The sequence below is a fragment of the Spea bombifrons genome, chromosome 7 (assembly GCF_027358695.1).
Source record: "Spea bombifrons isolate aSpeBom1 chromosome 7, aSpeBom1.2.pri, whole genome shotgun sequence".
In the NCBI taxonomy this organism is placed as follows: Eukaryota; Metazoa; Chordata; class Amphibia; order Anura; family Pelobatidae; genus Spea; species Spea bombifrons.
Genome location: NC_071093.1, coordinates 41,362,825 through 41,387,290, shown reverse-complemented (window position 1 = coordinate 41,387,290; position 24,466 = coordinate 41,362,825). Strand labels below are relative to the sequence as shown.

Sequence of the window (24,466 nt, the reverse complement as noted above, 5' to 3'; positions counted from 1 at the left end):
TCTTAAAAGTCTGGAAAAGAAAATGGATTGGTTTGGGAAATAGAGTTATAAAAAGGTTGATGTCCCTGCAACTTTTATGAAGGAGAATGTAAAGGTTTCAGGACTCCTTCTCCTTGGTAGGGAGAACACTTTGACCTTCTTCTTTTTTTTTTTTTTTGCATAGTGAGAAAAAAAATCTCTGATTATCTGTAGTGACTTTTTAATTTCCTGTTTCCGCGATAATTTTTTAACATTTTTTTTAATTCACAGATTCTCTAAAGTAGAATTGTTGAATGTGTGAGAGCAGAGCACTGCCCTGGGATTTCTCTTTCTAATTATGTCCCAGAGTGCTGAATATTTAACAGCGTTTGTGAACATTCCATGTGATGCCCCGAAATGATGCTTCTTATGGCCCATTGCCTTCACGGTGCGATTCACTTTCTACTAGCCCGTGTAACCATCAGCATGCAAAGTCACAGTGATAACCCGTCGCAAGCGACTACCTAACTAGTAGGAAATGATTACTTATTTTTTCTTATGGATAATGCTATATTTTGGATGAGTAAAGCGATGCCCTCTGCAAGGTCATCCACCTTCCAAGAGATTGCAGTTCTGGTCTGCCAATGAAAATTTTAACAAGTATTATAAGTTGTTAAAGCAGAATCCTAATGACTTCCCTAATATGCTCCATATGAATGTCACTTCCTGATGTAAAGGAGAGCATAACAAAGACTTTACTTTAGGTTTAACCAATTTAACCCTTTTCTGCATCAGGGCCATGGGTATACCCCACCGCAGCGGTATATCCTGGCCCCTCCTAACTGATTGCAGCGCGGCTTTAGTTGTCAGCCCTTAATAGCTTGCAATTATTTCAGAGTAGACCGATATATATATATATATACAAAACTGATCTTATCACCATATCAACCAATCCAGGAGTCTGATCAGTGGTGCTGATAAGATCCTTTTTTTTATTATTTTTATTTTTTTTTAATTTTTTTATACATAACCACCTTTTGTTCCCCTTAATGGTCAGCGGGTGCAGAAGAGGCAGCTGGAGAGTCCTAAAGCTTACTGAGCAGTCTCGCTTTTGCAATGGCTGGTCCATCTCTCTGTGACTAAAGCGGTTTAGTCATTTTTTTATTTTATTTTTAAGACTGTTAATTTTCCTCTAAAGTATTTTACTATGGTTGTTGCATTTGCACAGGCTTTGTGACCAGTCTAGCTGTCTTTTCTGAGTGTTCATCTCATATCGTTCATCTCAGCTACTTGAACGGCACTATGGGGCATTCTTCTCTTATGAGCCGTATCGTACACAAAATCGCGAGCAAAAGAGGTAAAAAATGTTTTTTTTTATTTTTTTTTTTAAATACTACAGAAATTCCTAATACCTCATCAATGCTCTCAGAGCACACTGTTTAAAAATCTGCCTATCATTACTGTTGTGAATATTTCTAAAAATGTTGTGCTTCTTTTTTTTTTTTGCATTGTGCAACACTAAAACAAGCAACGTTTTGGGTTATTTTTTACACTATTAGAATAAATTTGCTGCTATCTATATAAAGGCTTCAGTTTGTGTTAAAGCACTAAAGGCGATCTGCTCTCTAAGCTCCAGGGCTGCCGGACAATTGTCCAAAGGCCTAGAAGCATTTATCAACCAGAGGTAAATTAATTTGACGGTCTCTGCCTTACTTAACCCCGTTATACGTTACTCTATAACACTATTGTATTTTAAGTCTGTATTACCCAAATTACACCGCCCAAGGCTCAGTATATGAACGTACATGAATGAATTTTTTTTGTTTTTTGCTGGATGAACTTAATGTCAACTGTTTTAGCAAATTGAATTTTAGTTCACTTTGGACATTTTTTTTTTAAAACTAAAACCTTAATTTTTCAAAGGCTTTTCTTTTTTCGTATATATAATGGGTAGGAATTTTACTTCTAATGACTCCCCGGTTGCATGGTTAGGTTTAACTAACTCTGCCCTATTCCCTTCTTCTTAAGACCAGCAATATAAGTCTTGTTGTTCAGTTTTTGTTTAATAAGAAGAATCGCGTGTTGATGGGAACGAAGCTCTGATGTAATATAATTGGTCACTGTAATTTGGGTAGACGGGGGGTATAGAAATCTCCATAGGCCTCTGGCCTGAAATAGGTCGTTGGTAGTCCAGCTTCCCAGAATCCACTCACATTAATGTCTTCTGAACGCGGGCAGACGCTTCATGGATCTGTGCTTGTGTGCGTAGGTTCTGAAAGCCCAAGGACCCGAGGTTCAGATCTGAGCGATGTCAGACCACAACTTCTCGCATGCTCAACAATATTTTTGTGGTCGGGCATTTGCTTTGAATAATTGCCCTCCACTCCATCTCTGACTGCATGTGAGCGTGTGACTTCGCTACAGTTTCTTGTGATACTGACTGCATTCCAAGTTATAAAATGCTATTGATGCTATTTGCATGTCTAAAACGCTTGTGCCGGGGTAACCTTGCTACCATTTTTGGGTTTATTGCAGCTTAATATATGGGAGGCCACCACGGGTAATGGTCCAACCACTGCTATGGCAATCCTTTTAAAAAGAGCCTTTTCACATTAAACCTCTACTTAAGAAAGCAAATTTCACACCCCACACAAACATTCTTTTTTTTACTGGTTGTAGGAATGTGATACAATGTAATTGTCTTCTTCATGCTCTTCAGGAAAACGCTAAGTATGCCTTTACTTGGACAACTCGGTAAGAAGTGCTCTCCTTTTCCTTAGTCTCTGACACTGGATTATCCTCTCTTCCGTTTCCCGATATCCTTTGCTTTCTCTGACCCTAGGCTAGCTTCTTACTTGCCCTCCGAGTGCAGCTCGCGTGCCGTGTCTTTGAGCGTCTACGGCTGTTTGGTGGTACCCGTAACTTTACAAGCGATGCTGCTCGCCGGTGTTCGGGAACGCGTGGCGTGTAGCTCTTGACAACCTCGTATTAAGATCCGGACGGTTACGGTTAACCTTGGTGAACACTGATTTTAAAGCATTTGGCCTTGGTGCGTGATGGTGTAACAATGCCTTTTTATTATTTATTTCTACGTTTTATTATTCAACGTGTATGCACTTTTAATATGCAGAATTTATATTTTTTACGTTAAAGAATGCTTCTTTGTGGGAGACACGTTTGATAACCTGTAGTTGATGATATTATAAATGCAAAATGAAATAAAAGCATCAAAACTGACTAATCGGCTTGGTTTAATGTGTGTGACTTTATTACTCACGCTCTTGGGTTTGGAAACGGCACCAATGCTTGCCTCACCTTAGGTGTTAGAAGCTGAACGTACAAGAAGCCATAACGATGAAAGGGCATTATCTAAACCTAAAGCGTCAAAGGATTATATGTAACATAATAAAGTCTTTGCTTTACAGAGATGGTGGTAGATAACTGGAACAGCCTTCCAGCATAAGAAAAGGTTAACGCGGTAAGGGAACGTAGACATGCATGGGGTAGCCATATGGCTTCTGAATCTCAGACTAGACCAAGGACTGATTAAAATTTTGGGTCATTACAGCAGGAAAAACATGGGGGGGCCGAACGATTTTTATCTGCACTTCTGTTTCTCACCTGATTCATGGACCTTGTTATGGTTCCCTCCAGGGGGCGCTGTTGCTCTAGTTGGTTACTTGCATTTGGGAAGACTAAATGTTTTAAAATAACGGAATCATTATTTTGAAACTGAAATTATATGGCAGGAAAAAAAATGCCGGTTGCATTGCTGAGAAAATATTGTCTATCGACTGATCCTTCACAATGCCCGTCTTATGTACGCGTAATAGTAATAATGCCAATGTATGCTCCTGTGACTCCAAAGTCCAATGACACCGACACCGATTTCAGCTGAAGACCTAACAAGTGTGTCTTAAGTAGCATGTCTTCTTATATTCTTTGAAATGGTTACATTGTACCCAAATAAAGACTAAAATAAAATCTTTATAAGGAATCCAAATAGGAAATAAAATGGCTACTCACATAGGGGCTTGGGAAAAAAAAAGCAATTCTCCTGACCTGAAAGATATTTCGAAACCTGGCTAGCATCTTCATCTTCACGGGGGATGTAAATTCGCTTTACAAGTTATGAGAACAAAAATTAGCCGGAGCAGCCACCCATCAGAGGTGATGGAGGCTAAAACAGTTAAGGAATTGAAACACGCATGGGATAGGTATATGGCTCCTGGATTTAAGATGTGACCAAGGACTAATTAAAGTTTGACTTTTTACATTGGGGAAAATGGTCAGACTGCCATCAGATTCTATGTTTATTGGTGTAATTTTGGTGGGTCCAGAAGCCTATTCTAAGTGGCCCAGTTTGTCAAGCTAGATACTTTGCCAAAATAATCATAATTCTTTTACACCCCCTGTGAACAAGACTTGTGTTTTATATATATATATAATTTGGGAATATTATCATGGCCCCCAGTACCCTCCAGCATATTCTGTCTTGCGGATGATTGCTTGCTTTTTTATGAAGTCATGCGCTAGTGGAAATTTCCAGCTGTGTGAGTGTGTGAATGTGTGTGTAGATCACATTCACGCACAGTTGGTTCAGCTACTGTTTCCCGTAGACCCTCGGAGTGGCTTTCTCCCGATGCGCATAAGCTGCAGACACGGCTTTCTAGAGCATCCTCCTGTAAACATAACCCGTTAAAGGAAATTAGAAAAAAAAAAAATAACAAATCCCTTAGCTGCTCTGAGCCTCCCCTTGCGGACTACAGCCGATCAGACGGATAATCTCCCGAGAAAGGAATTACTGTCCCATGAACACCAACCTGATTAACAACTGCAAGCATGAATTGCTTGTGACAAAGATTTAACCACTCCAGTGAATTGCAAGCCTCATAAAGCCGAAATAATGCAGAGGTAGCAAACAAACACAAAAGTGTGTGCAGAGCTGTGAGAATGCGCGAGACAACAATAGAGTTAAAGTTACGACATGGATTATTGATCATTAACTGAATGAATTCGCGAGTCGCCTATTTGACAGAGCAGGTCCCAGGCTAGCGGAGTGTGCGCGAGGACAGGCGGTTTACGAATTAAAAAAAGTGTCTCCTAAAATGCAAAAAGATACAAAAAAAAACTTCTGCATAATGTTCTACTAGAGGGACAAGCTGATATCTTACAGGGGTAGATTTACATGCCATGGACCTTCTGCTGACCCAACAGGCTCTACCGTGATAGTGGTGGATTATTTTGGGTGAAGTGGTTGGAACCCCAATCCATTTACCTCTTGTGGACACCACCTGCCATTGTAGGAGCTCAGAATGTTTGGTGGGTGTGAGGGTATCAGCCTTAAAATGGAAATGTGTGGAGGAACAGCAGAAAATAGAGTTTGGAATTCACACGATGTTGGTTAAAATACTTTATTCTTCTAAATGTCTTACCTAAATTATATAAATGGCTATCAAATAGCTGCAAAGCTACATAAAAAGTGTCTGTAAAAACTCCAAGCAAACCTCCTAAACGCTTATCATTCGGCCATTAGAAGTATGGGGAACATGCTTTACGCAGATGCCTTCTGGCTTGTGGAAAACAAACTGAATACAATGAATTTTATATTTGATGTTCTGAAATGTAACTGCGTCATAGACGCCTCTTGAAGAGCTATAACACAGAATTATTTGGAGTATCCGTCAATAATGTTCTCAGGGAAGGATGACTTGACAGTCGGCGTGTGTAAAGTTTCAGCGCTGAGGGTGTTCGTTGCACACTTTACCTTAATGTATGCAAAACTGGATCAAGGGGGAAAAAAAACACAATGTGTAGAATGAAAATGACTTTAAGGCTCAGGAGAATTCTGTTACATGTATTTAGAGCTAATGCGTAAGTACATGAATGTTAACAGATGCGGATTTATCACACTGAGAGGGAAGAGACATCTAATCCTTGCAAGATTTCTCATTATACTCCAAGCTTCTTTATCGGCTCTTAATATGCCCATCAACAGAGACAATTATTGTAGACTTTGTGTAAACGGCATCTAACGTTATCATTGATCACTTAATCATTAATGGTACATTTTAGAGTGATGATTTGCCTACCCCTATTCCCTGCTGCTTTTGGGGTCTCCTTTATGCTTGAAGACTGGTTCCCAAGTGTTGTTTTCAAGAGCTTCAGATGGGAGAACGTTAAAGATTTCTTCAGAAATTCACAATAGGTGGCTGATTTGCACAGGTAGACCGACAGCTTTGAAGAGATACCGAACATCTGTACAGTTAGTAGCTTTGGAGACTGGTGTTTGGGTCATTGTGCACAAAGGAAGCTCTCCTGGTCTTCTGGAAGCGGACCTTGTGCAAGACTAGAAACATAGCGGAGATATACACTACCTTTCAAAAGTATGGGGTCACTTAGAAATGTCCATGTTTTAAAACAACATGAAATGGATCAGAACTCCAGCACAGATGGGGTTAATGTTGTAAATGACTATTGTAGCTGGAAACGGCTGATTTTTAATGGAATATCTTCATAGGCGTACAGAGGCCCTTTATCACTCCCATCACTCCTGTGTTCCAATGGCCCTTTATCACTCCCATCACTCCTGTGTTCCAATGGCCCTTTATCACTCCCATCACTCCTGTGTTCCAATGGTCATTTATCACCCCCATCACTCCTGTGTTCCAATGGCCCTTTATCACTCCCATCACTCCTGTGTTCCAATGGCCCTTTATCACTCCCATCACTCCTGGGAAAAGGAAATGTTGGCACAGAGGAAAACATGGCACCAAGTATTTGTGTGACTCCAATGCAAAACAGGTAGCATCTCCAAATTTATGGAACACTAAAAATGTGATTAAATTAGCGGAAAGCTATTGTACATTGGGCGGCATATTTTTTACAAAATGGTTAACTGATTTTTTACAACATGGGGTTAATTTATATAATTGATTTGTATAGTCACATGACTGATATGTGGGTATATATATAAATATATTACACACACACACATATATAATACTGCATGTGTGGTGCTTTGTGAACACATTTATGGCTTGCTAAAGGTCCGTGAAGACTGAAACGTCTCCCGCTTTATGCCGGAATAAATGATCGCTTTCATTAAAGGGGTGTGCGGTGTCTATTTTTTTGTGGTGGATAGTTTATCTTTTGAGCACAGGGGAATGCGGAGATGACTTTCAGTTCCTAAATCTACTTTAACTTCTTAAAGGAGAACTCCCAATGTTTTTTTTAATTACGAGTATGAAATTAAAAATAAGCGTCCAAAAATATTGTGCTGTTCTGTAATTTGTTAATAAATGCTTTCCAGGCAGCTGTACGTTACTAATGTGTATGAATTCTCGCTCTGTTATCTCAGCCCAATCTACTAGACAAACATCCTGACTCCATATCATACTGCCTGGGAGAAACAATAGAGTGACTTGGTTTTAATCACCCAGTGAGACACTCTGACTAATGAAAGTCTATGGTGGAACGGAATTCAAGAGCAGGGAAAATCACCCAAAATGTAATAACTAACAACAAGGGTGGCCTCCGGGCCTCTCTGGGTTTGGTCTAGAGAACTCCTAGAGAAGCGCCGGTTCTCCGGGTCATCACTTGAATCCTCCGGGTCGCGGGGTCCTGACATGCCCCTCTCCCATTTCCCCTTTAAATAGGGGTGTCAGCAGGAATGACCCCCAACATTAGCGGGAACGGCCATTTTGTGGAGAGGAAATATGCCTCACATTAGCGTTCTGAACGGCCCACGTGGACTAATATATCAATGGAGGTTTTTTTCTTCTCTGATGGCACGAGGGAGCTTGAGACGCTCCCGAGCGGGCATGTACCGCAGGGCAGAATACTTAGCAGCTCTCTGTCCTCGATGAGTTCACCTCAAACTTGTTTTGTACGCCTTTTTGTCAATGCTCACGTTGGAAAAGAGCCAGGTTGTCAATGGGGCTGGGCCCTGCCTAGAATTACCTCCAATATATTATCCTAAAAATGGTCTAAAATAAACCCAAGAAAAAAAAATTAAAAGTGCAGATCGCAAAAGCGTAATGGCGTTGATCTAAATCGGTGGTGATATTTCCACGATGCAATTCACAGTTTTTGAAATCTGTTTTGTGCTCTTTCAATCAATGTCTACATTATCCGCAAATTCCCAAGGCTGCGAAGTCCCACTAATTTAAATTGTATTATGATTTTAGACTCGTCATGTTATACGCTGTTAATTTAAGTTGACGTGTGAATCAATTTGATCTACTGTGAAGCGCAGATCATGCGGGTGATTCTTGCTATTTTTGATAATTGTAGGACGAATGTTTTTTTTTTTTTCCCCCTCAAGATTCTAGCAGTTCCTGCTTGTTCTAAAGCATCTAGAAACTCGAGAAATAGATCGATATCCATTGATTTTGTAGAGGACCCAGGGAGCTTGTTTAATAATGTTGTTTAGAGGTTGTGAAAAACATCAGAGCTGAGGAGTACGGAATGCAAGCAGCGAACTCTAAAAGGGCTAATTTCACAGCAAATTGTGATCTCTCAAAGTGCCCAATAACCAATCGTATGTCAACAGTAGGGTGGTCCCAATGTTCTTTCAAATCAAATCTCAAGGACCAAAAGTGGTTCTGGTTTTATCTATATACTCGCTGGCATTGCTTTGCGTAATCCAAAAGATTAATTTCTTAAAGTCTCATCAAGTCCCCTTTTTATTATTTTCATTTTTCGGGAGTGTCTTCACAAGTCATGGAAAATCTCAGGGAAAGACCTTACTCGGGAGAATCCATCACCTTTCAATTGTATCTCATTGAGTCTCGACTCACGTTCCTCTTGCTCTTCTGCGCCAGGGTATGATACCCATGCCCATTTTCTGTTATAGAGCATTATGAAGGTCTCCAACAGGTCTGTGCTGGAGGACATGGACCACATCTGTCTACCCTCGTGAAGAGCCCTGGGAACAGAACTCTGGACAGGATAGAGTTTCCCAGTGCAAGGTCCAAGAAGCTGACAGAACCGCTTTGATATCCATTATGCTTAATCTTTCCTTTCGCGTGTTTTCTGTTTCTTCATCCAGAAATAATTTGACATTTCTGTGGTGGCTATAAATAACTGTACCTGTGGCTGTCCGTCCATTCACTGGCTCCTGTATATTTTAGATCACCTCGCTGACCAGTCATATAAAAAATTTAGCGAGAATAAATCAAAGAACGACTATGACATTTTGCGGTGGGTCAGCGGCCACCCAAAGGAATTTAGTGTCTGACGCTGATCCGTAGTCACTGGTATTCAGAGCCGTATTTTTGACCCGGTGTTCTGTAGACACGCTTCACTGGTCCCAAATAAAAAGCCGTAAATATACTGGGAGTGATGCATAAAAGGTACCGCAAATGCTTGGTAAGCACGATGACAATTTGGATTTTTTTGGCCCCGGGGTTTAGTTCTTCGCTATAAAAACCAAAAACGGTGAAAAAATGTTCTGGTGCCCATAGAGGCCAAAGCAGCCACCAGACCCCCCCTAGTCTTCAGGTGTCGCACTCCCTGAAGGGATACGCACCCTCTTCCGTCCCTCCTCGGCCAGGAGGCCTGCAGGAGGGCCGGGTTCTTCAGGACTAAATTTGTGTGCAACCAAATAGAACACCCGGGGCTTCAAGCTTTTCCCTTCACCATGGGTCCTCACTTGATCTTAGCCAAAAGGCCAAGAAATGTGATGACGAATATCATATTTGTGGCATAATTATATGAACAAGTAGAATTAAAAGCCTTAGTAGATCATACTGTGGTTGATGTGATACCTCCACTTTGGATGTGGTGGGATTTTTTTCTGCATTATTAATATTTCCATACAGAGTGCAGTGAAATCATAATTAAGAAGTTTGTCCCTCACAGTCATCTTTAGTCTCTGACCAGAATCATTTTGATACGTTGATGTTCCGATTTGTGAGATTACCCAATGAAAATGATTTTTTTTTTCTTTACCAGTCCTCTGATCAGCTCCTAGACCATAATCATAGGCTTTAAGGTTCCTGTGAATCAATGTGTATTCATCAAAACCTCCGGTGGAACGCGTTGGGACTGTAATAAGAGAGACTCTTGTTGTTAATGGACCCTTACTGTCAATTCTTCACTGTTTTTGGACTTTCTGTACATAAAAGAACTAGGTCCAATCTGCACATTTTACAGAAGACTTGATATTGAAAAATGTGCTCTGGAGTATAGTTTAATTTAGTAGCAGGGCGCTCTCAGAACAGCAAAGTCATCAAACACTACTTTGGAAGCATCTGTTCTTCGAAGTTTTTGTAGAGGATTTGGTGTTGGAGAAAATCTGAATAAATAAATTGTTATATCGATATGTGGCATAAGCAGGGACATTAAATAAATATAAAATTAAATATTGAATAAATATTTTTTACTTTAAAGCTTTTTTTACTCAATTTGGCTAAAAGTAATATTTTACATATTTTACTTGGTATAGAATTAAACCATCTGCCCTGTAACTGATCAGACACTAAATAAAACTAAATCATGTCACATTTTTTTCACAATTATTGTTTAATATCAGGGACACTGAGATTTGTGGCAAAGTGTAACAGAATTAGCATATTTATTTACTCCATTCCCCTTCAACTAACTCCACAATCAGAGGCTCCCAACAGCTTCAAACAAAGGGGAGGAATAAACATACCAGGAAACACTACGGGAAGACTCCAGGATGGACTCCGGGTAAAGGGTATACTTCCTTGGGTTCTCCCTGGGTCATTTTCTCTGGGAGGAGAGAGCTAGTAACCTACCCTAAGAAGTACTTAATGAGGAAGAGCATACCAATCTGGAGAGCAGGAAGTTAAGATGGCTGCTCCCATGGTCTACGCATAAGCATACCTGAGAACTCTTGATACTCCCGCCCACTTCCCCTCCAAAAATGGCGGCTATCCTGCGGTGTCAGTGGGACCACCAGCAACATCAGTGGGACCGTCCATTTTATTCCGTTAAAGACACCGTACGCTACCTGCCTATACCTTGTTGATATTATCGCCGGGAACTCCGGCTGCACCTTTACATTAGGGTTTTTTTTTTTTTTGTTCTTCTGTGCAAATGTCATCAGATTCTGAAGTTTTGATTTATTAATATCAGATCGGATTCAAGATTAGGTTCTGCTGCCTTCAGCTTCTTGGCATTCGGAAGTTAATATGATTTTTCTCATTTATCTCTGGACATCTCGCTTGACTGGAGGAGAGTCTGCCTTAACGTCTTAAATCTAATCACGTGACGTACGCTTATTTAATCCCCGTCATCGCATGTTTAATTAACTATGACATATCAATGTATGGTCTACGCAGGCGACTGCTTCAACATCAGCAAATTATTCTAGCCTTCGGAACATAGTCAACCATCTTCGTAAAGCAATCTATCGGCCTTACCAAGAACCTTCCCCATTGCTTTAATCCTTATTTTTCAGACTTAACGTGAAAAACCATACAAAGTGTTTTTGTTCAAAGGAATGAGGAGACCATCAAAATCTTCTATTATCTTCACCAGGGACCCACAAGGAACTAACTGCTCAATCAATGTCTAGTTGCCACGGCACCAATAATCCGTCTTTGGGGAAATTCTAATTTTTTTTAACTTAGGTTTCCTTTTGGCCGCCATGATTATTTGAGCCTATGGCATCTCGGCCGGTTATATTTAACATGCGATGACTGGGCATGCGCAGTGTGATTGGCTTTGGTCTAGGCTCAGTAGCACATGCGCAAGCATATATCCAAGCTCAGTAGCACATGCACCGGCAGACCGTGCTATATGTATATATTATGCATGTGGGTTTTCAGGGTTTCTGAACAAAAAGAACACCACCCAACTTTAGGAATAGAAGCAATAAAATACGAGCCATCAAGCGTTGGTTATGAAGCGTTCACATGTTTATTCAACGCGGACACGGTAAGTAAGACTTTGTCACGTTGAAGAAGACGCTGGGCATTAATCTCAGTAAGTGCTTACTTAACATGCTGTTTCGGAGCTTGGAAAATCCCACTTAAATCTACATCGGGATAAGCCGCTCTTCAAAGTATAATTTAAATGAGTTGTGCAATATTTTTACTGCCGATCTGTCCTAAGTATTAATTTACACGCGTGATAAGCGATACGGTCAATATCATTAATAGACGCTATCCCAGTGCATAAATGGAGCAGCGGCCGGGTGTCAACGGATACCGTTTAAAAATATGTTACGTTGATAGCTGTGATCGGTGGTCATTTGCTGTAACTGCTGGCTACAAATAATTATGGTTGCTAGAGGATCAGAGGTCCTATGAGGTCACAGGTGGTCCATAAATGACCAGACCCCAGTCCCAAGAGAGGGCAAAAAGCCACTATGACTCCAGTTACCCCACTCCCTGGAGTCTAGTAGATCAGTTCCTTTGCGTCATCGAGAATGTTCTCCCTGTCCGCTCACAGAGCAGTCATGCTGTAAGTGATGATGTCAAGTATGACATCATATCCCTGCTACAATTTATCGTTCTATTCCGGCAGGCAGACTAGTGAAGCGTATTAGCCCTGCATTTACATACATTCATGCCTGGAGAGAGCCAAAGATGCACATTAGATGCCAATTACAGGAAAGACTGAGCACAGGAACAAACTGCCCGAAATGCAACAAAACTGATTTAAAAAAAAGTGTTGAAGAAAATTAGAAATATTTTATTGACAGGGAGTCATAAACGCTACAAGTATGCATTTGGAGAGCTTTATCAAGATGCGTGCGTGTGCATATATTAGACTTCCCTTTATGTTCAGATCGGCGCTTGCAACAATTGTTCCGCGTCTCAATTGTGGGTTTTCTGTAGTCTTCAGGATTCTATGATGACATTACACGAGGTTTAAGTGCCAGAAGAATGAGAAGAATGAGTTAAAGCCTACATTCACGGGCCTTTCCTTGATTCCGCGTCTGTAAGATACACAGAGGCTTAAGGAGAAGAAGCAAATAATCTTAATGGACGCGGTAAGAAGCAAGATACGAACTGCACCTTGTCCAACTGACACACACACGATGGTACACATGACAAAACACAACATTACAATTGTTGCTGTTCTGTATTCCTTTGCCTAGTTATTAACCTGTGCAGAGCTCATGGACCATGGACTGCAGACTGGACCGTTCTACAAGGTCCTTAGAATGATACAAGACGAAAATATTAAAAGAAGTGGGAATGAGACACAATAACTGTAATTTTAGGCAACTTTGGCAATTCAAAAGACGTAACAATTTTTACGTCCTGACCTGTTGGATCAGTCAGGAAGGAGGAAACCAGGTAGCAACCCAACACCGGGGTGATGAATATTGGGGTGTAAGATACCCGTGAATAGCCGTATTGTCGGGACTGGAGCTGTAGTGAGGTCTTTAGCCAACCATAGCCTAGAAGCCAACTCTGGTTGTCTAAACTGAGACTAACATGACTGATACGGTAGAACAACCTATGCTAAATAACTTCAATCTTTTTGGATTCAGTAATAGCGTTGATTTAGCATTTCAGATATGGGTATTCCCTGTTTAGACACAACATGCTATGAAAGTTGAGTCTTGTTTAACTGTGAAGCCTTACACAATGTAACAGAAACAGGAGTCCTGGACAACATCTGAGCCTCATTCATTTCGATGGGATGAAGAAATCCCAGGATTATGTCTTACTTTTCTATTAGTACGCTTTACTCCAGTTTCTCTTGAGCGGAGGAGATCTCTGGCTTTTAGATGTCTTCACACCAAAAAAGACAACTACAGAAATTAACCACGACTTTCCAAATATTGTTGTGAAATTGGATATTAAACATGAGTTGAGAAGATTTATCTGAGCATTTTCAAACAAAATTCCCCAAAATAAATGAAAAAGTACTCTATGAAAAGGTAGGAGATCTTAAAACTGAAATGTGCAAAGTTAAAGTTTGGCTTTACCCCATTGTGTTCTTTGTGGGTGTTTTCCGTATATCTAAACAATCTGTACACAAGTATGTGAATATGTTTTATAGATACAAGGGCAAAAACACACTATTTTGTTGCAATTTGAGACACATGAAACACATTAATAGCTTGTGACTTATCCTTTGGACCATGCTGAGCCACCAAAGCCCACACTGAGAGATTGCTCTACTTCAGAGAAAGTAACATAATGGAGGGGCACGATGTCACATTCTTAAGATTTGGTCACCGTCATTTGTGCTAATTATCCATATCCTAGAATTTGTGCAATTTGTGATTCATTTCAACATCTTGGTGCCACTTCGTTAATGTGACATAGAGACGAAAGACCACCATGTAAGCCATAACCACATCACTGAACATCGGGGACTGATCCACCTGCTACCTCTGCATTATAGAACAGCTGAGGGACTATAAAACAACTGGCTTTTCTTTTTAAACTTCTTTCCCGTATCAACATTTACTCCAGTGATTTGTGCTCTCCTATTATTTGACTTGCTTCTTTTAAATGTGGTATTATATGTAAAGTTGTGCATCGTATCATATCGATATATGTTTTAACCTTGTGCCTCTTTCCTGTTTTCGGCTATAGTCCCATCAGTGGGTTGGTAGGTATCATTGTGCACTCATTACGAGGCAATGTCATCCCTTTGGCTCTGCAACCTATTATTTTGTATTTTGTCTGTTCTTTTGTTTCCATTTGATTTTGTCTCTTGCCCCATCTTTATTTTCCCTTAGTTTGCACTTGTGGTTTGTGCTTTGCTTTCCAGCAACACCTGCCTGGAACCTCCCTACTCCCAGTGAAAATCCTGCCCAACAGTCTCATAAAACTTTATGTTATGGGGTCTATAGAATTCTCTCAGTTGTTCTATATCCTCTGTGTTTATCTGTACATGAGTCCGTCCCTTGGATTTGCCCAGGCAACGTGGTACTCCTCCACCTCCAGGCTTCTTGAGACAAGGGAAGCCCTTGGTTTTGTTGAAGTAGAAGTGTTTGTCGGTGACCAAACGCTTGAGACCAAGGAAGTCCTGCACTCGTGCCATCTCCCCAGCTGGGTCTGTGATAAGTCTCTCTCCGCTCACAAAATGCATCTGGGAAATCGGGAAATGGCTAAGCCATGGTTGAAGGTGCAGCGCGTAGAGTCCAATCCTAATCGCATTCCAAGATGTGTCTACTTCTCCACTTGTCTTGTTACAGAAGGCCAGTTCACTAAAGCTTGGGATGTCAGGTTTCTTGGACAGAGTCTGTGTGTAGTCCGAGATGGCACGGGTAACTGGGTTACGGACAACCACAATCAGCTTAACTCTGGGAGACATGTGAGAGATCCTTCGTGGAGCATCCCGTGTCACAAAGTAACTAGGGGTCTTCTCCACCGTGATTTGTTGATCGAGAGATCGAGGCATCAGGTTTCTAAACACGGAGACAACAAGCAAGGAAGTTAACCATACAGCAAAGGCACAGCCTTTAAATACTACTGTTTGAGCCAAATTCCATTCATTTCTGTTTTTAATGATTGGGAAGCTGCCATGAGAATTAGTGACCCTTTCTGGATGTTATTGGATTGGAGGCACCTCTACCATCGCCTTAATAAATAGATATCAGTACAACTTCAACAAACTGCAAGGGCTGAAAATTGGTGGGATTGGGGATGGGTCATGAGCAAGACAAGATGAAGTAAGCATTCGGCAGCGGCCAGTTATCTTTCGGGCCAACCCTGGAAAAATATTTGTCTGGAGAACTATCTGGAAAATCCAGCTTGCTTTTCACCCATGAATAAGATATTACCCAAAAAATCTGTAGCCTAATACTCCAAGAAACAGGGCAAGTGCTACCAATGCAAACATGAAGCCAGGTCTTCCTCCCCTCCCTCATTTATTTTGTCTTTGCTAACATGTGACCTACGGTTTAAGAACATAAAGAAGGACCAGCAGACCAATAATGGTCATGAAAGCCTCATAGAAGCCTAGCACGGGATATACAAGCACAGTGATTACTATAAGGAACAGCCATGGGACATGACCTACGGCTACCTGGCCTGCCAAGGAATCCAACCAGTGGGACAGTGGTCCAGAAGTTGAGCAGAATGGGAAAAGCCTGCAACAATGTATTAGTCATATTTTATCATCTGTTGTGCTTTATGTGGGATCTTGCTGCTTCATCATATGTTCTGCCCTACATATTTGTTATAATTAGCGATTGTGATTTAGAGAGGAACTGTGCGGTCGTAAGCAATCTCTAGTATGACCAGCCAAAACAATGGCGGTAGAATCCAGTTCCTACATGGAGTTTACTTAATAATTATGGGAAAGGAGGGAAAATGATTATTATTTATTGGTTTTTTTTATATAGTGCCATCATATTCCGTAGCGCTGTACAATGAGAAATTGCATGGATGTTTCCATTTAATATATGTTGGTGAAAAATGCGATACGGTGCCTGATAATCCAAAATAACAAATTTAATAAAAATATTTTAGCGGTTATAATTCTAAGATGTGCATTGCAAGCACTTTGTACAGAACAGATAATTAAGTAGAACAGATTCGTAATAACGTATAGGAGTCGGTTACAGGCGGAACACTCGGCTCCTATTTTACTTAGGCGCTTAAGTGCAGTTAATTTATCTTGAAGTAATTAATCTAAGGTGAAATTCCATCCCAGATAAAGAAAGCCACATTCATTAAAAATCTCATAATAAGCTACAGCTGCTGCAATTATTTGTTAATCAAAAGGCTGTCTGGATGAAGATTTATCCGTGTTTTCCGCATCCACACGGAACAAGAAGAAGATTGTTCAAAAAAAAAATGCTCAGGCAATAAAAACATTTAGGATTTCGAGAAGCCCCTCTGATTCTTAGCAGTCGGCCTTACAGGGGAACCTTCATGGCTTTTTACAACTAAATTTATTTAATTAAACTATTATGAGTATTTGCTTATTAAAAAATTATCTTGTCTAAGTGGAACCGCACCTTTAACCCGGCGATTCAATTAAGACACGAGACTCTTAGGTTATTTATGGCGTGCTAATTAAAGACAGTTTCAAGCACAGTTATCTCTACGGATTACCTGAACACCTGTTTTTTTTCCTCTGGATACATACATTTAACATGCTGCTTACACCACATATGTAATTCTGCGGAGCAGAGCGCGGCATCCATATACCCGGGAAGCAAATCGATTAATTGCAGTGGCTTTAATAAGGTTCCAGCTGTGACTAATTAATTGATCACCCCATGGGATCATAAGAATGCTACATACTAGCAGCATACCCGGGAACTTGTGGGCTCCAGATAACCGGAGGGGGGACACAGAGGGAGAGGGACACAGCCAAGACTGCCCATTGACGTCAGTGGGCGTTCCTGCTGACCTCAGTGGGTGTTCCCATTTAAAAGGGGAAATGGGCGGGGAGTGGGGCGCATCAGGACCCCACTCCCGTGACCCGGAGGATTCTGGGGTTGACCCGGAGGAGCGGCACTTCTCCCGGAGAGTTCCTGGGTATGACGAGAAGGCAGCACTGAAAGCGGCTGAAAGGTACGTGTGCCCCGTAGAGAATCTGTAATCCCACCTTGGTGCCCCAGCCAGATCTAGAAGACGGTGTGTCCCAAATTCAAATTAGAACAAAAAGCCCATCCTACTTTTTCAAGCGCCAAATGCTTTCCACCACACCAGTCTGATGCCCGGCCGACATCGCCCCATACTTGCCTAATCAGATCGGGTGCTGCAGTGTGCGGCTCCACCGGCTGGATTTGCCTGGCTGCACACTGCATGAGCATAACGCGCGACCTCCCATATCCAGCCACAGCCACGTCATTTGGTGGCCACCAGCCTTAAAGTGTCAGGACCACCTCGTCATCCCCAGGCTGGTCCTGTATAGGTGAAGACGTAGGCTCTGCTAGGCTGATTCACAGCCGTGGCCTCCCCCCCCAAGCTTTACAAACATGATTTTGCTCGGTATATTAAACTCAACCCTTTAGCCTCCTGCGTATTAGCTTTCAGATATGATTGTGCCGGCTGACTTGTCATATTCCGCTCCGAGGTACTCCGCTCACCCGGTTACTGCAAATATAAAATAAATGAAAGACCCGACATGTATGAGCCGCTGTCTCTAACAGAATCTAATCACAACCCTCCATAGATTTTCTCATTATGTGTCTGATCAGGATTATCGATCCCGTTGGATGACGGTCTATTAATTACAATCCTTTTTTTTTTAGCTTTATTTTTTCCACTCTGGGTCAATTCCCAACAGTTCAAAAATCATAAGCCCTGCTTACCAGTTTTTATTAATTACATTGAAAATTGATAGTAAAAGCAAACAAAAAAAATATATATATCAATATATAGAGGGAAAGAAATGGGGAGTTAAAGTGTCCCTTTTTGTGATGTCATCTCGCAGCTAGATATGTAAATAGACTGAGAATTGTTCATTTGCATACCGGGTTCAATGTTAATGTCATAAATGATGCGATTATTATTATTTTTTCTTTTATTCGGTACATTTGATAGTAAATATTTTTTGCCTTAATGATGCGTGATGCTATTTAGAGTACAGCAACGTTCCTCGTAAGATTACAGATAAGAGATTCGGTGCATTAGCTGAGCCGCCTGCAGCACCTTGTCAGATGATTTATCGCAAATCTTTGGCTGTTATACTCACTTCTCTTGCGCTTATGAATTGCCGGCTATAACTTGCTGCAGCGAGCAGGGCCAGGGCTAGGCTGGGGATGGCCAGGCGGTCCAGGCACTTTTAGGCTGCCAAAGAGGGTAAGTATGACCTGATGGCTGGGTATGAGTATGCAGCATTTAAAGCTGTTGCCCAAATGTTGCAGCGCCTGATCTGCCTTTGGACTGGCATATCGGGCATTTACCTGGGGTGCAAGATGGCCATACCTGAGAACTTTCTGGCTCTGGTTACCCAGAGCCCCCCCCTTTGTAGCCCCACTGATGTCGTTGGGTGGTCCTGCTGACTTCCAGGGGTAATTTTTGTAAGGGAAGTGGGTGGAGGAGCTTCACCCGGAATCTCAGGTACGCTGATGCCCCTCTTTTCTAGGATCTCAGAATGTTTGCTGGGTATGAGGGGATCGCGGGGTTCTACAGCCCTAAAAGCCCCAATAATGCGTATAGAAACAGCAAGTATTGCAAAAATAAAATGCATTATTCTTCCTCAAAATGGCTTACTGTTTTCATAATAATCAGCATGCAGATCCGTGGCGGACACGCGATTTATTCTCAATGCACGTTTTTTCGGTTACTCCATCTATACATTATTAGAATTAATTTTTGAAATGAACTACAATTGTGTTTTCTTAAACCATCCTCAATAACTATAATCTCTTCAACGCGTTCCTTCTGTTTCGTCAGCAGACTAACAGCGCATGTTGAGCGGCGAGAAAGGCTAAACATGGTGTCTGGGAATACGAGTCTTCCTAATGCTCAATGAAATACACGCGGAATAAATATGATTGCAAGATTAGTGAATATCATTGCTTAGCGAAACAAGTCCTCCAGGGGTATAATCCTGTTATTGTTTTCAGATGCATCCAACAACCTGTTACAAAACATTTCCATCCCAATAACGGTGAACAATGTGCTATTATGTTGAAAACCTGGCGTTCTTCTTGCCCTCCAGGGGTAGGTTTATATGATCCTGACCTAGATGCTCGGCAAGGCAAGCTGATGAAGATGTAGACGCGCCGATAGAGATAGCAGAAGAATTACAAATGGTGAGGGTGTCTAGGAGATTAAAAGGACTACTTTATGGGACACTGAGATGTCTACCTACTCAACTTCCTGTCCCGAAGTTCTCTCCATTCTCCTCATCTACTCTTACTAAAAGGCCTGGACTGGTCGGCTGGAACACCGGGCAAATGCGCCACACACTCACCGGATCCGTCACTCGGGCGCTGGACGTGCAGCCAAGGGCTTGATATGCCCAAGAACATTAAAACGTAGCACATGGCCCTGCGTATGCAGCTGTTGGCCACACTTTGGTCACCAGGCGGCCGCTGGCCTTAAAGCGCCAGGAACTACCTCTCATGACCAGCCCAGGTCTGCATGCTAAGGCTGCCTGAACCAACCAACATCAATCAGCAACTGAGGGAGAGATAACTTAATGGGGACAAATATGATCATCTGGACCCTGCCAATATTAAGTTAAGATGGCTGCTCCCATGGTATAGAAATAAGGAGGGTTTCACATATAAACACAAGTTTGTATACTGTAATATCACCATTTAAACCAGACGCTACACAATATCCTTTTTTTCTAACACTAAAACACACACATTTATACAGAAAACAACAACTATCCTTAGGCGGGCATCATGGTGCATGCAGCTAACGCGAGACAAATGTAAATGAATTATGGAGCCTATCATTCTTCAGACTTTCACTTCATCCTTCAAGAACCATATAAATTCTCATTTAATAAAGTCACCGGGCTCACACAATACAGAAACATTCATTTATAAACTCATCGGGGCTGAGCTCTCTACCATTAACATGTGGGTGGGTGGTATACATCTTACAGCAGGGAAGTCCAATAATGACCTTCAGCGGCACAAGGTGGCCACAGGTTTGGGATTTTTCTAATTCACACGCAGTAATTCAATTTACACTGCTGTAATTAACACTGAACTAGGAGGACACCTAGACAGGTCCTTGGGGTAGAAGGGAGTTGACGATCCTTGGTATACCAAGGTCCTGATAAAGGACTACCGGAGAGTGTGGTCATGCTTATAGCCAATGCCAAATTGGCTCAAGCTCCTCCCCCTCCATTTAGACCATCTTTTGCCCAACCATATTGAATTCAAATAAGTAGAACCTGGGTTTACATTGGCTGAATTAACACCCCAAGCACCCGTTGCTCAGTGCTTTACCCCAAACTAAACAAACAAACAACATGATAAACATGCAGCGGTCATAGGAGTGGTAAAAACACATCAGGATGTCACCAAAAGTGGGTGGAGCTATCATTAAGCCATAACCACTGTGTCTCGAAAAGTGGGGTTGCTGGCAAGTGTCTAGCCTGCTGTACGGGGCACCTGGCCTGAAAGCCTGGGGTAATAATGGGGTAATAAATAATTATCATGTAAGAATCTGATTTATTCCTAACTCAAATCCTGAATTGTGCGTTTCCCGTTTAATTTGTTCTCCCAAAATAAAAAAAAACCTCCATCACTAAATTATCACAAAGGAAAACATTATTTCTTTATAAGCTGCCTTAAAATTCTGGGCTGCCGGTTGCCCCCATGGGTAAGGAATCTGGCCCCCGTGCTCTTCTTTTATCTTTTTTTGTCTTTCATCTCCAAGCTGTTCTCTATTTTCAGGTCACTTCTCTTGGATTCTTTTCCGTCTACTTTGTATTCAACTTTCAAACAAGGACGTGCATACCCAGGCAGGTCGGGAGCACAGGGTTTGCATGCCAAAATTAGCTCGGCCGATAACATTAACCTAGAATTCTAATAAAAAAGGAAAAATCTTAACCAAACTTCTATAACTTCCATGTATAAATTCAAACATTCCAAGCCATCCTGGCATTAATTTGCCCCAAACTCCAGACAGTTTAAGTAGTTAAGGAGGGGGTTTGTAGAAGAGAAAAAATAAATCCATCATGATGTGAAGGTATGAAAGGTCCTCTATAATACCAGTATTTGTAATACTGGACAGGATATTAACTGATACCACCTCTGCTGGGAAGCAGTTCCATTTATCCTCCACCCTCATTTTGTCCCATAGGTTGGTAAAGTATTCTAAAGGGTTCAAAAGGTTAATTTTCCTTTTCTATTTAATCTTATGGTATATGTAGTAAATGTAATGATGTATTACGCAATGTTACGTCTCCCCTATCTACCCATTGTCCTACCTGTTGTTAAGCCTCAAACCAAACTGGGTTCTTGGTGTTGTGCCTAATTAATGACTGCAACATCTACCACTTCTGCTGGAAGGCTGTTGCGCCAAACCACCACCCTCTCAGTAGAAAACAAAACCACAAAACATGTATGTTTTTGACCCTCTACTCTTGACAATAGCCTATTGTCCTAGAATTAGGAATAATGTACAAAAGCACTAAATATTTGCAATATTCTTAAAAACAACTAAATATGAGCTCTGTATGTGGTTAGGAAACTAAGAAGGACCGAGAGGTGTCACCTGCTGTCTCAGTGTTTCATGTGTTCGTTATCGACCAAGAATTCATTCTTATAAAAAAAAAAAATGAATCATTAGTCTCCTCCGGTCCATACATTACACTCAGGGGCCATGCGCAGGAATCTGCTGGAGCCGTACCTGCTATTTAATCAAAAATTGCTATAAAGATTTTAGTTAAACTGGTTTGGGGTTTCGTAGTTCAAATATTTATATTCTGCCTGATTTGTGAAACATTGTGACTTATTTAAAGAAATTTGCAAAAAAATGTATTTATTTATTTATAGAAATGTCATATTTATTACTGCCAGAATAGCAATATATATATATATATATCTATATATATATATATATATACATACAGTGTTACATTTTATTCTTTCCCATCGTTGTGCAGTAGAGTACAAAATGTCAACATAAACCGTGATATGCCATTATACGAAATCATCCAGATGTGTTGGCGGACACCTACTTGTCAAGTTTTATATATATATATCTATATATATATCTATCTATATCTATATACCTATCTATATATCTATCTATATATATATACACACACACAATATATAATTATATATATATACACACAAACAATATCATTATATGTATATATTGTGTATATATTGTGTGTGTGTGTATATATATATATATATATATATATATAATGTGTCTGTGTATGTGCCCGTTTAGTGCATTTAGTTGTATATATTGTGTATGTTTCATGTTTTCCTATCATCTACATTTTTCAGTCTTAAACAAAATATTATTCATTATAAACAATTAGAAAGGTATATATATATATATATATATATATATATATACACACACACATATATATTTATATATATATATATATATAGGGGTTCCGTAGAGTATTTTAATGGGTATTAATGTATATAATGATAACACAGAATGTCACCTATTTCTTTTTAGAGAGTCCTGACTTCTCATCTCTTTATCTCAGCCGTTCTTCTCACTCGCTTTCTAATCTCCTTATCCGTAAGTCATTGGGCTTCTTCGAATTATCACAGAATAAAGCCCAGTAGATCCTTCTTAGGAAGCCGCCGGCTCGGGCTGAGCAGCCTCTGAAATGTTCTTTAGTGGAAACTAGTTACAGGAGGCCATCTGTCAAAGTCAGCGAGCCGGCGGCGGCAGGGCTGCAGTTTTCGCACCGCTTCTAGGTAACCACTTCCAATCAAGACTCAACGGATTGTGTCTTGGAAGGAATCTTAAAGATACGTCGGATTAGGATTTTACTGACACCTGGGACTTTAAATCCGATTATAAACTACGGGTTACTTGGCACCAAGATTACTGTATTTTAGCCAATTTTAACTTTTTTTTCTTAGTCCCAGCAAATTAAGAAACCACGGACCATCTTACAAACTGAGGCTATTTCAGAACGTTAGGACTGCATAGAAAGAGGCTAGAAAGAATCTTTTTACGTTACCGAAAAGGTTGGTAGATACGTGGAACAGCCTCCCAGGAGAGGTGGTAGAGGTTAATACAGTGAAGGAATTTTAACATACATGGGATCTAATCTAAGACGAGACCAAGAACTGAGTAAGGGTTCAGTCTTTGCAGCAGGACAGACTAGATGGGGCTGAATGGGGCCAATCTGCCGACAAATTCTGCGTTTCTAGGTTAATCTATATAATCTTAGAAAAAAGTCAAATTTCTACATTTTATGAAAAGCAGTAAAGAAAAGGCGATAAAAGCTAAAGACTGAACTGATGAGTTGAAAGCAGCAGGCAGTAGTTGCTTTTAGTGGCCCCCCAGGACAGTGTACTCACCTGTACCAGTCCAGACCCCTGTCATAGTGTCTATCGAAGAAGTGGGGTTCGGTCCCCATGGCTCTGACTTCGGGGTGCACCCTGATAAATTCCAAAACAGCCCTCGTGCCTCCTTTTTTGACCCCCACAATGATAGCCTGGGGGAGTCTCTTGTGCCCATATCTGGGGGTCGCGCTGCTGTTGCCCGGAGGGTGAGTCTGATGCTCTGTGGGTTTGGGGGAGACCCCCTTTATTTGGGGGGCTTCAGTGCCACTCCATTCACCGGTGGTATTGGGTAGATCGGTGTTGCTTGGGAGGATGGTAACTCCGGAGAGGGGGCAGAGAGGCATTTTCTGCAGTAGCTTTTTGCCCCCGAGGATTGGGGGGAGAGGGCAGGTGAGTTGCTGGTACCCCCCGCTGCCCATCGCGGAGTGAGTGCGGAGGATGAGGTTGTAGCAGAGCAAGGAGCAGAACAAGCACAGGGTGCAGGCGAAGAGGTATCTCCGGGCCCTGCGGGGGCTCAGTCTGGGTGCCATGACTCCATGCATAGGGGCCACATTGTGGCCCCTCGGGCTCCTGCATGTGTAAGTGTCCCGGGTGAAGCTCGCACGGAGCGCGGCTGCCTGGCACACACCCCTGTCTGAGATC

General features: G+C 41.3%; 1 protein-coding gene across 1 annotated transcript; it reads right to left on the bottom strand.

Moving 5' to 3' along the window:
* Window positions 1-14,341: 14,341 nt before the first annotated feature.
* Window positions 14,342-24,385, bottom strand: LOC128502063 (heparan sulfate glucosamine 3-O-sulfotransferase 2-like). The gene is made up of 2 exons (XM_053471761.1): window positions 23,840-24,385; window positions 14,342-15,310 (listed from the first exon to the last, which is right to left on the bottom strand). The coding sequence occupies exons 1-2, from the start codon at window positions 24,364-24,366 to the stop codon at window positions 14,692-14,694; spliced, it is 1,146 nt and encodes a 381-aa protein (XP_053327736.1). The 5' UTR covers window positions 24,367-24,385; the 3' UTR covers window positions 14,342-14,691.
* Window positions 24,386-24,466: the final 81 nt, after the last annotated feature.

Excerpts from the sequence above, each read along its gene's own strand:
- LOC128502063 (XM_053471761.1), bottom strand. The coding sequence starts at position 24,366 with ATGCATGGAGTCATGGCACCCAGACTGAGCCCCCGCAGGGCCCGGAGA. Across the intron at positions 15,311-23,839 it reads AGGGGTCTGGACTGGTACAG|AAACCTGATGCCTCGATCTC; the intron begins GTGAGTACACTG and ends CTCCGTGTTTAG.